The sequence below is a fragment of the Panthera tigris genome, chromosome A1, assembly GCF_018350195.1.
Source record: "Panthera tigris isolate Pti1 chromosome A1, P.tigris_Pti1_mat1.1, whole genome shotgun sequence".
Lineage (NCBI taxonomy): Eukaryota > Metazoa > Chordata > Mammalia > Carnivora > Felidae > Panthera > Panthera tigris.
The window spans coordinates 126,932,903-126,948,980 of record NC_056660.1 but is presented as its reverse complement, the minus strand read 5'-3'; the positions used below and the strand labels follow the sequence as shown (position 1 = coordinate 126,948,980).

At 39.0% G+C, this 16,078-nt stretch overlaps 1 protein-coding gene across 2 annotated transcripts in view; it reads left to right on the top strand.

The window, feature by feature from the left end:
• The window catches only part of PDE4D (phosphodiesterase 4D), a 1,404,509-nt gene that overhangs the window by 848,523 nt on the left and 539,908 nt on the right, over positions 1-16,078 (top strand). The window contains exon 1 of one of the 2 annotated variants that reach the window (XM_042987256.1): positions 3,728-5,022. The exons of the other annotated variant lie outside the window; for it this stretch is intronic. Coding sequence (XP_042843190.1) covers positions 4,976-5,022 — 47 coding nt within the window. The 5' untranslated portion in view covers positions 3,728-4,975. Of the gene's footprint in view, positions 1-3,727; positions 5,023-16,078 lie in introns of those variants that run through there. 2 annotated transcript variants of the gene reach the window in all.

Below are 16,078 nucleotides of genomic sequence, written 5' to 3'. Positions count from 1 at the left end.
TTTTTTATTTGTTCTTACATCAGCCTCATATGAGGATGGTTAATGTGAGTCATTCCCTGAAAGACTGATTACTCTTGTGTTTGCTGTGGGATTAAGATTAAAAGAGAGAGCGAGAGAGAGGGAGACAGAGAGAGAGAGAGAGAGAGAGAGAGAGAAACCAGCCTTTGTGCCAGTAAAGCTAAGCCTGCACCGATGCTGTAAGGATCTAACCAAGTTTGTGCCAATCTATGATGCCCTGAATTCCTTTAGGTGACTGGGATCAGCCATAAAAGTTGTCTTTTATGTATGTCCTTGTATTTCTTAGAAGTTCTATGAAAGGAAGGCTATGTTTTAGTAGGGAAAAAACCAGATTTTGATTACTCTAGTCTATCAGTGTTATTCATTGGTGAAAATCTGTTTTTAAATTACAAACCTATTAGTTCTGCCCATATGTTGTTTCTTGAAAGCTACACATTTGTAAAATAGTGCGTCTTGTGAAGTATCTGTTTGTAAAATAGTAGTTCTAGCTATGAAGACCCTGTTTCTAATATACATAGAATAAAAAATGCTGGAAATAAGCTATTACTATCCTCTAAGCAAGTCCATTTTGCCATATATATTACCTTGAGTTTTCAAAATTCTCAATTTAGGGTTGTTTATTAATGTATAGTCTTAGTTCTCTGAACTGTGAAATAAATTACATTTTTTCTTTGTTATCCCTCAAGCAGAAATTTGGCTTTTCTACTATTTATCATAGCTCCTCAGCTGTGTGCCTTTTCATTCTAATTTGCTATACCTTATTCTAGAGAATTGTGTTTGTAAAAATAGAAATAAAAAGCCCAGAAAAGTCCACTTGAAAAATATTCAGTTGACGTCTCCTCTTGGTTTACATATATTTTAAGTTTCCATGTCCTGTAGTAATCTGATGGGTAAATTGTATGAGTGTCTTTTATTTCTAAAGTTCTTTGCATATATCATTGCCCACAAATGGAAACATAACTAACAAGTAGAGAATGTTTAACTGTGTGGTAATTGAGAAAGATTCAGAGATATTTGGGATATCCTGTGGCTCATGGGCATTCCTCTGGCATACGAACAGAGAACAGTAGGATGAACTAAAAAAAAAATAAAGAAATTTCAAATAGATGTTATCTATTATAAGGAAAAATCAATTTCTGCATGATTTTTTACATACTTGTACTGACCCCTTTCCACAGAGACCTACTTTTACATAGAGTGAGGATTAAGTATTAGTTTGAAATTAATGTTCATCATCATATCACCACCATCATCATCATCATCATCATCAAACAAAACAAAACAAAACAAAACAAAACACTGACCTGTCTATCTGAATTCCCTTCCAGATCTACTGCTAACATGATATGTGATGATGAAGAGACACTATCCTTTTGGAGACTCATCTCCAAAATTGTTCATAAAAAATACCATACTTCCTCAGCATGATTCTGTGAGGCTAAAATAATACCTACGGAAAAAAAAAATTTGGAAGCATTAACACTAATGCAGTGGTATTATAATTATTATAGAGGCCCTAATATAGTGGTAATTCATGCAGGCTCTGGAGCCCAACTTTCTTGGTTCAAATTGTGACTCTTACTAGATGTTTGACCTTAGGCATACTACTTAATATCACAGTGCCTCAATTTCCTCATCTGTGGAATGTGGCTAATAATAGTCCTTACCTAATAGGGTTGTGAGGATTAAATGAAATAATGTGGTGAAGTCTGTAGTACAGGGCCCCAGGGCAGGGGCAGGGAGGGCATCATAAATTTTCCTTGTTCTGAAATAGTAATATTTAAATATCTCATATAATATCAAATTTTGAATTACTCTGTGACACTTGATTCACAGCATTCAAAGCTTGTCAAAAACACTTTAGATGGGGGGAACCTGGTAGCTCAGTTGATTAAGTGTTGGACTCTTGATTTCACCTCAGGTCATGATCTCATGGTTCCTGAGATAGAGCCCTGTGTTGGGCTCTGCACTGACAGTGCAGGGCCTGCTTGGAATTCTCTCTCTTCCTCTCTCTTTTTTGCTCTCCCCTCCCCACCCCCACACATGCTCTCTCTCAAAATAAATGAATAAACATTAAAAAAAAAAAACAAAAAAACAAGGGGCGCCTGGGTGGCTCAGTCGGTTGAGCGTCCAACTTCAGCTCCGGCCATGATCTCACGCTCCGTGAGTCTGAGCCCTGTGTCGGGCTCTGTGCTGACAGCTCAGACCCTGAAGCCCACTTCAGATTCTGTGTCTCTCCCTCTCTCTGCCCCTCCCCTGCTCATGCTCTGTCTCTCTCTGTCTCAAAAAAATAAATAAATAAATAAAAATTAAAATTAAAAAACAAACAAAAACAGTTCAGATGGAAGTTTTCTGGTTCAGATCACAAATGACCTAATGGAAGAGATTTATTCCTTTTAGAAAAAGGAGGTCATGAAGACACTGCATAGGTACAAGAAATCCCCAAATATATTCTCAAGTTTCTTTCAAGCTGTGGTACCATCTGAACCTATAAGTTCAAACTGCTTTTAAAGGAACCACTCAGTTCTTCCTCATCCCAGGAATACTTCCATTAGGATCATCATTTGATCAAAATTAAAGCTCCACAAAAACATGGCAGTTTTCAAGACTAAATTTATACCTGGTTTTGAATTTGTGGGAAATATCTCCCTGCTACCCTCAACTCTGGGTAATATTTTCTGTGATGACAGGGCCTCACTAGGGAAATCCTAACTGAAGCTAATGGCATGATGTATTAAATGTTGCCAATATTCCATTTAATATTAAGCAATTACATAACAGCTTTATAAAATGCCTAAGATAAAACTGATACATTTATATTGAGTACACTGCTCCTTGTAAGGTCCATTCTTTCACTGATCTTCAACAAACACCATTTAAGTGCCAACCTACTATTACAAGAGTTTACTATTTTATTCTTGTTCCAAAATGGCATCAACAGTGATGGGGTGCTTTCAGGGGATTGTTGAAGAATTTTTGCAACAAAGGGTAAGCTTGAGGAAATATTAACCGGAGGCATTGCAATGCTTTATCTCAGCACTCCTCAAATCCACACACCCCCTAATCAAACAAGCAGCTTTATGACATGCGCAATTGCTTATAACCGACTTCTGCAGAACTGGCTTCCACAGGATTTCCTGTCCAAAAATTACCCCCTGGTCATCTGTAGCTAAATGGTTACAAATCAGTAAAGTTGGCAAGACACTCCTAGCCCAATATGTGTGTGTGTGTGTGTGTGTGTGTGTGTGTGTGTGTGTATACATATACACATACATATATATATGTATATATGTGTATATATATATATATTTTTTTATTTTTTCTTTTAAAGAAGATCAAGTGACCAAACCCCGTCATTTGCAAATTCTCCCTGGACTTCTTTTATTCCCATTCTTTTCACTGGGTAAGAAGAGAAAAATTAAAACAGGCAAACAAAAACCCTCCCTTCGTAGTATGTTTGTTCAAGGTGTCATTTCCCTGGGAGGTAATTTACAGATTTCTTAGCGCTGAGCTTGTCTTGCCTGATAATCACTTACTGAAAGAAATGTGCTCTTTAGGGCGAACTGTTCCTTTAACCCCTTTGGCTCCCTCTTCCTTGGAGGCGAGCAGGGCGTGCTGCAGTGTCTGGGAACCCACCTAGAGGGCCCCCTTGACGCCAGCACATCCCTTGTCAGGCAGCTTCTCTGCAGCCGAGCGGGCTGCTGCAGAGTTAATGTACAGTACCACGGAGCCTGCAAGTGTCCTGAGCTGCTCACAGCCGGGCGGGCGGCACAGCCCAGGGCAGACAAGGCGACTGCGAAGATTCCAAAGGTTCTGCTGGATATCCGGAGCTGGGCGACCCCAGCAGGAGCCTGTTGCCTTTGTGTTTTAAAAGCATGCAAGGTCTGTATAGCTTGGGCATGAGAATCTTTCAGAAGATGTCAGCGCATCAGAGTAAATGACACCTATTGGGGAATTGAATTTGGGATAAAAACAAGAGAGAGAGAGAGAGACAGAGAGAGAGAGAGAAGAGAAGAGAAAAACAGCGGGGGAAGAAATTCTTAGACAACGTCTGACTTGCAGCCGTGAAATTCATTTTCTTTCCAAGGCAACATAGGAAAAGCCCGCACATGGTTTTGATAACAAATTAAACGGGTTTCTGCAGTGAAAGGATCAATAGCTTAGTCATTTTACTTAAAGAGAGCAGACAGCCTTATTATGGGGTTAGGCGGCAGCAATGAATTTCCTCATGACAGCACCTTCTGAAGTCATGATGGTAGCTAATGGTAATCCTGTCTTGCAAAGCAGAAATTGCTCCTTGCCTTCCTACTTTTACCGTTGAAAACCAGCAATTGTGAGATTTGGGAAAGAAGTTGGCTTTGATGATACATGGTTTCTAGCCCCTCTGCCCACGTCTTTGTCCGACGTGTCTCAGAAGGCATCTCTGCATTAAAGTGACCACACATGAATATGTGCCTAAGAAAGAAGAAAAAGCAATATTCATTTCTAAAGGACAGCATGGCAAAGCAACCTGAAGTTTTCCATTTCCCTTCTCACACTTCTTTAACAAGGATAACAAGAAACTGTCTTTTGACTCCTTTTTTCCCACATTCCAGAGTCCTGCCCGAGAGGATGCATTAATTTACACTCTAGGCAGTTGGATTTTACCAGGACAATATCTGCCACCATTTAGGATTAGCGATTGAACTGGTTATTATAGTGGGTCAACTACCTAGTGGAACGTAAATGGATGGACCCATACCTGCAGTGCTCTGTGATATTTCTTTTTTCCAAATCCTGGAAGGGCTTTTGTTGTTGCCATTTGTTTCTGGGGGGATTTTTTTGGAATTCAATACTTGTTGCAATAATTGCCCATGATAGCTGCTCAAACGGGAGAGTTGGAATTCATCTATGAAAATCACTTCATGTAACAAACAGATGAGACAAGGAAAATATTAATGACAGAAGATCTGCAAACATGATGCATGTGAATAATTTCCCCTTTAGAAGGCATTCCTGGATATGGTAAGTAATCAATACCCCCTTCAGTTCATAAAACTCAGGATTATGAAATCCCATGACAGGTGCCAGAGGTGGATTTTTCTTGAAGAAGAATATTGGTATCAAGTGAGGAGGAAAAGTAAAACATGTTTAAAACCAAATGTTGTCGGAGAAAGTCATGATTATGCAATAACAAATTACTTATTAATATAAAAACATCCCCAAATAAGAGGACGTTTACAATTGCTAACATTTCATAGAGAAAAAAACAAAAAACAAAAAAACAGTAGTTTTGAGAATGGCAGATATGTAACAAATAAATTAAAGAAAAAGGGAGGTTTTTTTTTCTTTTGTTTTCTTTGATTTGAAAATTCCCTGGGGATGGACACACATGTATTTCTGACACTGAAAGTCAACTTGTTTGGCCTTAGTTCTTTTTGAATTTCCAAAAGGAGGTTAAGGGACAACTTAGAATGTGGCCTCAGTTTTAAAATAATACTAAGATGTGTTGGTACCTCACATTTAAGGAATATTTTAACTATTTGGAAATATTTCTACAGGAATGAACCAATTTAATAGAATTCTAACACATGAGTCATGAACTGTTCAGACTTTTAAAGAATTTGCTTAGTACATTGATATTTTGTTGTGTATTAAGGTTCAATGCAATGCATTTAAGGTCCCAGGACATGTGACATCATGTACCATTTCTTATTACTGTTTATGACTAAATGTGTATAGGAAATAATTGCTGAGGGTATTATAAGGGCAGAGCTCATTATTTTAAAATTGCATGATTTTACCACACCTTTTGGGTTGATTGGATTTAAATCTCATAGCAAAAACTTTGTCAGTGCTGGAGGGCACATTTTAAGGTTTTTGTGTCTACTGACATGGTTTGTTGTGGAAACTGCAATGTATCTTATTTTGAACATGTATTTTCCAGGTAAATTTTTTGGCCGGTCTCAGGATACATAAAAAAATACCAAAATAGAGATTTCTAAGGGTTTTTACAGCTGCTTTTATGACAGTGTCTCAAATGAAAGCTTCCAGGTATCTTAGGGCTCTGCCAACATCATCTGCTGGTTTGTTATAGACGTTTGAACTTGTTAGCTGAAAGTCAGTTGTAGAGAAGGGTGGGTGACATCCTCTGTCACTCTGGGAAGGTACTTATTTTCTACCAGTACCAGATACATCCAGAACTGACGCTGTGGCGTATCTTCCTTCTCTGCTTTCCAGAGCCACCATCCTCAGTCTCTAATGTGTTGGGGAGGGAGTCTGGGTGACATGCCTGCAAACCTTAATGGCCCCTTTCCAAATGCATCACCCGAGCTCCCAACTCAGGGTGAGCTTTGGACCCATGGCCTTACTGATCCTGATGGTGAGGTTCTGGCCTCAGCAATAAGGTCCTTGTCATTCTTACAGAACCATTCACATAAATAGTCTTTAACCTTAAGGATACAAAGGTCTTGGAAACAGTGTCTGGCACGTAGTAGGCATTTGTCAAATATTTATTTTTTCTCTTCTATTCCTTTGCCTTTCTTCAAGGTTAATTTTGTAGATCCTGCAACTTGTTTAGGGGAAAAATTCTCGTTCTCATTTCCAAAAAAAGTGCACCTTGCTATAAAGCAACAGTTTTTGTTCTGCCTAAGCTCTGATGTTTGGACCCATTTGTTTATGTTGCAATAGGTAGGGAGCAGGTGCTCTTTGAATACCTAATGTTCATTATAACCACCTTTTACTTTGTTACATTTACCTCGCCTCTACTTTTTAACAAGAAAGAAATGAGCTATTCAACTGTATAGTTTTTCAAAGAATGCAAATGTGCTTATTCATGCTCCTCTAGATCTGTAATATATATGTTTGAAAGCTGTAAAAAGAAGTTAGAGTCTTGGTGGTTTTCCTTTGTGCCTGAAGCTAGGTAGCCCTTCGTACACTTCAATGCATCATGTGCCAATCTCTTGTCGTCATTGTTGTTGTTGTTGTTGTTGTTGTTGTGGCAAACTGAGCCAATGTGGAGTGTGATGTTCTGTATCTCCATTCTTGCCTGGGCCCTCTAGAAGGATTCATTAATAAGACGTTGACCTCAAAGGAAGAAGGTGTTGTTTTTTTTTTGTTTTTTTTTCCAGGTGACCCAATTAGTGTTGTGCTTGTTTCTCAACTTGCCCAATTGTTTTCCTTTTATTTATAACCTCACCTTTCAGTACTGCAGTAAGAGATTCTAGGTGTTTGTTGACAGAAAACCTTCCTTTCCTTTATCCTGCTGTAAGAGTCCCTATTGGATTAGATTCCGTGCTCATGAATTACTGTGCTAAGAAGATAGGATTTGCCAGGTTGTTCTCCGTTTTCCTCTCCAAAGTCTCTCTTTCCTCCTTTTCACATGTAGGTCTCTTCTTTTTTCTTCTTCTCTTTTCTTTTCTTTCTTTTTTTTTTTTTCCACAAAGGGGCAGATCAGAAGTTGGCAACAGATCAATGCCAGGGACTAATACACATTTTAAAGGAGATATGTGCTTTGGTTTAATCTCTGGCTCATCTCTCTGAAGACTCTCAACCCTTTGGATAGGCAGGACAAAGAGGTGTGTGCTCTTTCTCTCTTCTGCTTTTTGAGGAGCAAGAAGGAGGGAAAATTGATATCTAGAGAGGTCTTCAAAAATTCATCAGAATCCTTGGATTCAAATAGAAGCCCATGTATAGTGCTCATACTTGGACTGTCATCCTCCCGCCCTACGGATAGTGTGTTGAGAATTGAGCAATAGTATTACAAATTCATTGTTTATTGGTTACAAGTTAAAGTTAATAAGTGGTCTTATTACTTGTCTTAATAGAACACTAATCCTTAAGTGCTAAGAGAGTGGCACGAAGAATGTGCTTTTCTTGTTTAAAGCTCCATTAGAAATATTTGCTGGAGAATTTTATTGCGAAGGCTTCTTTCCATTACACTTGTTGACCTTTTTACTTCCAAGCCAAACAAAGATTAGGGTTTGCCTCACTGGGTAAATAAGTACTATGGGGCACTTCTTATTTTGTATTCTGGTGAGTTGTGAGACTCTAGTGATAGTCGGGCAAGACAGGAGTGGGTCTTCTTGCATGGTTGGAAGAAGGGAAATGCACGTCAGCTTTCTAGGAATTTAAACTGCATTTAGTAGCAATTAAGAGGACTCTTCAGAAGCATCATGCCATAGAAGTGTATGCAGGCATCCAACAAGAATGACATAACGTAGTGTTCCTAGCATATGTCTATGGATTTTTGCCTTACATTAAAGTATAACAACTTTGTGTGATCTGATTTATAAAAATGCTATAATTTTATGGCAGAAACACCAGGGCTATGTCAAATGCAATTGAAACGTATACTTACAAGATTTAGGAGGGTATTAAATATCTTTGCCTCCTTTTCATGATGGACTCAAATGACTCTGAGAGAAGAGATTGGGAAACAGAAGCCAAACGGCCCTGCCACAGGAGGCTGCACAGTGCTGCTCTCAGGTGCTTCTTTGAGGAAACCTGAGGGAGATTTGGGATTAGTGACTGTGGACGTGATTAACTATTTTACTTATTTGGTGCTTAGGATTTTAAAAGCTTTTATCAAACTTTCTTTGTGTTGCTGAGAGGTGACTCCAATCAATAGGCAGAATAGGTTGATTATGGTAACTTGAATCACCAGTGAGGCTTCGTTCCCTTTTTTCTGGGCCCCCATATCCTTTCATTTGTCTTACCTTCCCAGGTTCCTAGTAAGGTTTACTCTAGCAAGTCACACTTTGGTTGTTCTTGTATAAACCAAGGGTTAAACTCACATACTAACTCATTTTGTTTTCTTTGATCCAAGTCACTTATGGAATGAAACAAGATATAAATCAATGTATCAACAATATGTGCATATATGTGTTTATGTGCATATATATATATCACCAGAAAATTCAGTTAATAAATAATCAGAGAAAGGTAGGCTGGCCTGATTCTTTTTTTTTTTTTTTTGTATGTTTATTTATTTTTTGAAGGAAAGAGAGACAGAGTGTGGGGGGGGGGGCAAAGATAGAGGGAGACACAGAATCCAAAGCAGGCTCCAGGCTCTGAGCTGTCAGCACCCGTAAACCAAGAGATCATGACCAGAGCCAAAGTCGAAGGCTTAACCGACTGAGCCACCCAGGCACCCCCAGGCTGGCCTGATTCTTAATGCAAGGATCATCCTTGTCGTCTAGCCTTTTAGCATCTCATCTTTTAAGTTCTCCTTTCCTTCATGTATTGAAATTATAGAAACTCCGCCAAGAATTGCATTGTCCAGAGTTTAGATGTTGGCCAATATAATCTCACTTGTCTGATGAGAATTTTAGTGAGTGGGAGAAACATTGTGTTTGACTGTATATGCGTTGAAGGACAAAATTGAGCTGTGCTCAATTTTAGTCAACCTAAAATCTCTGCCAGTGTTTATCTGTCTTCTAATGAGATTTCAGGTCATTGCTGCTCTCGTTTCAAAACCACCTCTTCCCCAGAGTGACAAAACTATTCATAAATTCTAGAATGCTAATATGAAACTCTCAGATTGATTCTGAATTCCTGTTAGGGCCAAATACAACTTATGGCCAGTAGAGTTTAGGTAGAGATCATAATTATACAATCTTATCTTATTCACAAATTCCCGTGGCTCAATCGCAGTCAGCCATGGTTTGAGGCAGAAATTCAGGTTTAGGAATAATAGAGCAAAGCCTTTCCTTTAAATGAAATGTTGATCTTATTAAACACATAATTTTTCTCTAGGTTTTCTATTTTACTCTCTTTTATTGGCTCTAGCTGTTTTCTCCTTAGTGTCTGTTGGCAGTATCTTATACTTTTAAAATAAAAATAAAAAGTCACATTTTTTGTAGAAATCGATTATGGGGTGGTATGACAGAGGAATAAAGTGGCCATCAGTCATATCAGCATGCCCACAACTTAAAGAAATTAAATGTAATTTTTAGTCTTGGCAGATTTTCCACTGTAGTAAAATTGTGCACTTTCAAATACTGATAGGTAACATCCTCAATGGGCCAAGTGGGGGGCCCATGTCAGAAAGGCTTTAGACAGTCCTTACAAAAGAAAGAAAGAAAGGGAAAAAAATACTCTCCATCATGTGAAAATGAAATCTTATGAATTTTGGAAAAGGTATTAAGTTCTTCACTTCCCACTCAACCTCCTAGTTTCTGTATCTCTTTTAGCTGTTACTGAGTTCCTTCCACTAATGTTTAGGTATCTGGGTTCAGAGAAAAATAGGCAAGTCAAGGAAAAGGAGAATAGTTCAGAATTCTGAGAGGAAGAAAATCGTAAGGAGGAACCTTAAACAGTTTCTAAGTTGCTACAGGTTAGAAACCCCATCCGTCCTTCCTCCCTCCCTCCCTCCCTCCCTTCCTTCTTTCCTTCCTTCCTTCCTTCCTTCCTTCCTTCCTTCCTTCCTTCCTTCCTTCCTTCCTTTCATAGTAACCACACTTTACCTCTTCCTCTTCTCCTTTGATCATAGCCCACAACCATGAATGCTCACTAATACCTTGTCCACCTGTAGCATCATTCCCATCGTTTTTACAATAGCTTCAAATGTCTCTGAGCCATAAATTAACTGCTGTAGCTGTTTCTCACTTGATGGACTCTTGGATGGCGTTTCCAGTTGTTAGAGAAACCAGCCTTAAACATACTTAAGATTTTCAACTAGAGATTATACTGTATGAAATTGTGGGATATGTATTTGTTTCAAGGGTAGATAACTGAGATTTTATATAGTTAGGTTATTGCCTAGGGACAAACAAAACAAAAATCCCTCAGGTTTCCAGCTCTAAATTCTGGTGTTAATGTTTTATATGACCTTGTGCAAGCTCTCTGAGCTCTTCATCACCTGTGTGAAGTGACTACAGCAGGTTCTTCCCTGCCTTGTGTTGAAGAGTAGACTGTTAAAAAAACTCTCATAGCACGTAGGTAATGATAACTTATCAGACTGCTAAACCACGACATGCTAAAACCTCTCCAGTGAATTTCTTAAAATATAGGTAACAAGTATAACCACTGCATGCTTCATAGAAGAACACTGATTGAACACCATTTCCCAACCACCCACCTATGCGCATGCTACCTGTTTTCACATAAATTACATCATTTAATGGCAATGGCAACTTTTAGAGGTGGGTCTTGTTTGAATTCCTGTTTGCAGATGAGGAAAGTAATGCTCATATCAGGAAAATAAGTTGCTCAAGTTCCCATATCTATTACTTAGGGTTGCTGATCCACTCAAAACCCCAGTCCGGCCTCAATTTAAAACCCAATGTGTTTTTATCACCATATGTTGTTCTGTGGCAGATGCCTTAGCACTCTGTCTCTGGACCTTCTGGAAAGCAGATTAGCAGTAAGAGCAGAGAAAAGAAACAATTTCACTGTTAGTTAGCAAGTGGGGTAAGTAAATGGGATGCCTAGCGAATGTCAGCGGCCTTTCCCTGAGAACCCCTTCCTGGTCCTGTTAGCGTATGATCTGTCCTTCAGCCATGTTAGCAGCTTTTTTTGTGTTTTCTCTGAATCAGAAATTTTACAAAGAATTTGAGGTGAATCATGTTCCCAGTGGCACTCTGGTCTATGGGGTCCTTTTTGTGGATTAGAGAAAGGTGCTTCTCTAGGCAGATATTTTAGGAAAGATGCCCCACTTCAGGCAGATGAATTAGAAATGCCGAGTGTGGTGTTTCATGAATGGATAGAGCCTCTGTGCAAAGCAAAAGACATCCCTTCCTCTGGGCATCTAGTCAGCAAGTGGAGCAAGCATGAGTTGATCTTGGCTTGCTGTGCTGTTGGGCAGTGATCAAACTGCACAGCCGTTGCCCTGCTTTGACGTAGGCTCCACCTCAACCTTGAAGGGCAGTTTTGACCGTCAGATGAGATGTTTTTGAGAGTGCTTTGCTGACAATAAAAGGTCATGTAAGTTTTGGGTTTTGTTACATCATTATTATTTTCTTCAAAATCTTCTAATTACACGTCATTACCATATACATACATACATATATATATATATATATATATATATATATATTTTTTTTTTTTTTTTTTTTTTTTTTTTTTTTGCACAGGTAAAGAATATTAACACTTTCCAGGGGCGCGTGGGTGGCTCAGTCGGTTAAGCATCCAACTTCAGCTCAGGTCATGATCTCACGGCTCATGAGTTTGAGCCCCATGTCAGGCTCTGTGCTGACAGCTCAGACCCTGGACCCTGCTTCGAATTCTGTTTCCCTCTCTTTCTCTGCCCCAATATCTTAGCTGCCAAAAAATGTCATTCTTATTCAATTGGCTTAGAACACGTGGAACATACTGATTCATTTAAGCATAGGGGACACCCACGTACATATGATAACAGTCCTGCCTTGAGGATACTCAGAGACTATTGAGAAGAACAGCCACAGAAACAAATAAGTACAGAATGGTAGGGAACACATAGGTATATGCAAAGTGTTACAGGAATTCAAAGGGAGAGAAAAATGGCTGGTCCAAATAGTTTAAAGAAGTCTAGAAATGAGGAACTAAAAATATACCTGATGGATTTCAGAATTAGAAGTTACTGGCAACCCTTTGGAGAGTGGTTTAAGGGAACATCTCAGAGTGAGTTCTATTTCAGGGGTTATAAAAGAGGAGAAAATTAATGCACACTACTTGCAAAATTTTGGATGAGGACAGAAGGAGGGAGAGAGAGTGGGGGGCAGAGTAGTTAGTGAGGGATACCAGGTACTTTTAAGGGGCAAAGGGCACACCCCAAAGGAAGTGTCCAGAGAGAGGATCAGGGAAGTGAAGGACATGATTTCCTCCCAGACAGGAGGGAGAAAAAGGAGGATGGATGCGAATAACATAGAGTTGAGGGAGGTGGAAGGAGAAGCTGAGGGAGTTTTGGTCTCATGCTGTTTTCTTTGGGAAATGGAATTCAAGATTGTATCTCAGAGGGAGGACCATGTGGAAGCAAGTGAAGGAGGTTGGCCAGGTTGTGGAACAGTTTCTGTGGGCAGTTGGAAAGGCTGCTGAAGAGGGAAGTATATGATATCAAGCAGGTTGAAAAAAGTCAGTGATATGGATGTACAAGGTCGCTAAGTATTATGTCAGGAAAATGGGCAGATAAGTGACAGAAATATGCATGCAGTTCTTGATGACTAAATTGGGAAACTGTTTTGTCATTAGAATTTCTCCTGTTGATTATGTTCTTGGGGATTCCAAAGAATGTGGAATTGATTTCGTTGTTGGCGTTTTCTACTTGGTAGCAGTGGAGGCTGTTGTATGAACATATTAATTAGATTGCAGTTCCAGTGTTATGACCTAATTTTGGAAATGTGAGATTTCCTAAGCTTCCTGGAAATAACTCATGGGTGACAAATAGGAGCTCTAAGATGTTTGCTTTGAATTTTACCTTCAAATGCATAAAAATCACAGGTGGAAGAGAAAGAAAAATGATTCAGCTTTGTTCACTTTTTAATAGGAACCTTTCTGTGGTTTATGTTGGGATGTCACAAATCCATATATATATATATATATATATATATATATATATATATATATATATATATAACCTGCTTTTACACAGATTTCTTCAAAACCCTTCTGAAGTTGACTTGCAAGTGTTACCCGTCTCTGAGAAACTTACTGAAAATGACAAAACATAATACGACTTTAGCCAGAACTGGCATAACTTATTTTTAAATATTTATAAATTTACATTATCTTTTATGTTTCCATGATATCTAGGGGAGAGAATGTGAAATGTAAGATACAAATTAAAGCAACTTCTCGAATAGGTTTTTGAGACTGTTAATTATAAACCCTATAGTGTATAGTGAGTTGAGAAGATATTATGAATTCCTTTCATCTTTTCTAATCATCAGCACTTTCTCTGAGGTCAGTAGAGCTTCCTCCTTAATATTCTTGTTGTTCCGTGCACATAATTACTTTGCATGGGCTTTCTTTGTGAGATTTCTGCTGCAGCTCTCGACATCTAAATAAGGTCCAAAACAGTCCCAGTCACTTACAAGGGAGCTTCATTATTCCCTTCCTTGCAGTTGTCGTGTTTTCCTTTTAAATTAGAAGGTGAGGAGGTTGAACTAAATGATCACTAACGATGCTATAAAACCTAAGATTCTGTATCTTAACTGATTAATTTACTCATTTCTGTATTGTTTGGGCTTAACTGTCCTTTGTCTGAAGGGGACGCTGAGCAGTAATTCAGTGATCAACAAATTATGCAGAGACTGAACCCTGATGCCTTCCTGAAGTGTTTGCTCCCCCCTGAGGAAAACCCTTAATCTCTCAGCCTTAGGCATTTGGCATAACTCCGTCTTCACACAGCTACACTTTACACATCAGCCTTATTCAGGGGTCAGATGTCAACCTGCCGTCCATTAAGGCTGATATTCACAGTAGCTTAGAAAATATTAGTAACATACCATTTATGTGTCCCTTACGTCTTCCCCACTCTTCTCTTGGTCAAAGATCTCAGGATCTTCCCTCAGCTAGCTGCCATCCAGTTTAAAGAAACAACATGGAATGAAGTTCTCAGTATCAGAAACCTTGCTGTTGGCTTGTTTGTGTATGCGTATTTGCTCAGTAAATTTAAAACCAATAATTTACATAATTATGGAGAAGCGCTTCATGTTTTTGAGAAGAAAGGGAAGCTGGCAGTGGAGAGTGGGCACACTGAAACCTATGTCAAGAGTAGTGGAAGAGACCTCACAAGTCATAAGTGGGCGTGGAGTCCTTGGCATTCAGGTTTTAAAACAAGAAAATACTTGTTGAAAAATCCCATTTGCTGGAAAGTAATCCACACAGGTTTGATTTTTGAGACGGGTTGAATGCTAAGGTAGATCAGGGTGTCACCATGTTAAAGATGACCACGTTCTGCTGAACCTTTACTGCATATCTTTTCACTTCGGGGAACTTTCTGTGACCAGGCTAACCTTTGAGACTTCATAGTAGCCAATCATATTGCATTCTATTCATGAGTGGCCATGACTACTTTGTTCTATTTTATAGACCTAGCACATGACACAGTGTCACTTATAGTAGGTGCTCTGCAAAGTTGTCCTCAATAAATGAGTGTGTGTGGTGAAAAGGATGAGTAATAAAAATTACCCAGTTGGAATATTAATTTTTTTGCATTATTCAAATAGCATTATCATGCCGTGGTTTGAGATGAAACAAGCAAACATATGCTATACATATTATAAAGATAATAATAAATATCACCTTTGAAAGGTTCTTTAATGCCAGGAAGGTACTAAGCTTTTTATATAATTATCTAATTTGGTGAAGATTCTCCCCAAATCCATGCCTGAGGGTGTGCTATCTACTTCCTAAGGGTACAACCTCTGGTAAGTTATCTAACCTCTCTGTGCTTCAGTTTACTTCTTGTCAACTAGGGACAATAAATAGTTCTCACTTCATAGGGTTGCTGTGAAAATTAAATGAGAAAACCTGTCATATGCTTGGAAGGGCACCTGCCACCCAGTAAGTAACCAATTAATGGTAACTACTGTTATTGCCCAGATCAGGAGACTAGGCTCTGAGAGGGTAGCCAGGTTGCCTAGAGTAATCTAGTTGCTCAGTTACAGGTCTCTCCAGCCTCGGGCTGCCCACCAGCTCTAGATCACTTGGAGGACAAAACTTCTGTGTATCACCTTCATGGAACTTTTCCGCATATACAAGACGTACCGCCTTGGGTTGCCCTTGAATTATGGGGAATAATGCATTCCTCCTCATCTCTCTTACCCAGCAAGAATCACCTACCCTTGGAAAGCTGCTGTGCTCTCCTGTTTTGAATCAGCTCCTGCTTCATACAGGATGAATTTTCACCTTAGGGATTGTATTGTCTTACTCATGTCCTTCATCATTAGATTTGCTCTTCCTAACACAGTGCCTGGCACATAGTAGGTGCTCGATTGGTGCTTTAGAGTGCAAAATTACATTTCCAAATTTGTGTACCTGGAATTTAGTGCTCTCAAGATTAGTTTTTGTTTTCCAGGAAACAGTCCAGGTCTTTGGATAAGTAAAGTTTTTATAAAAATTGTCATCTTGAGTATAAATCATCCCCACACATCTTGCTTTC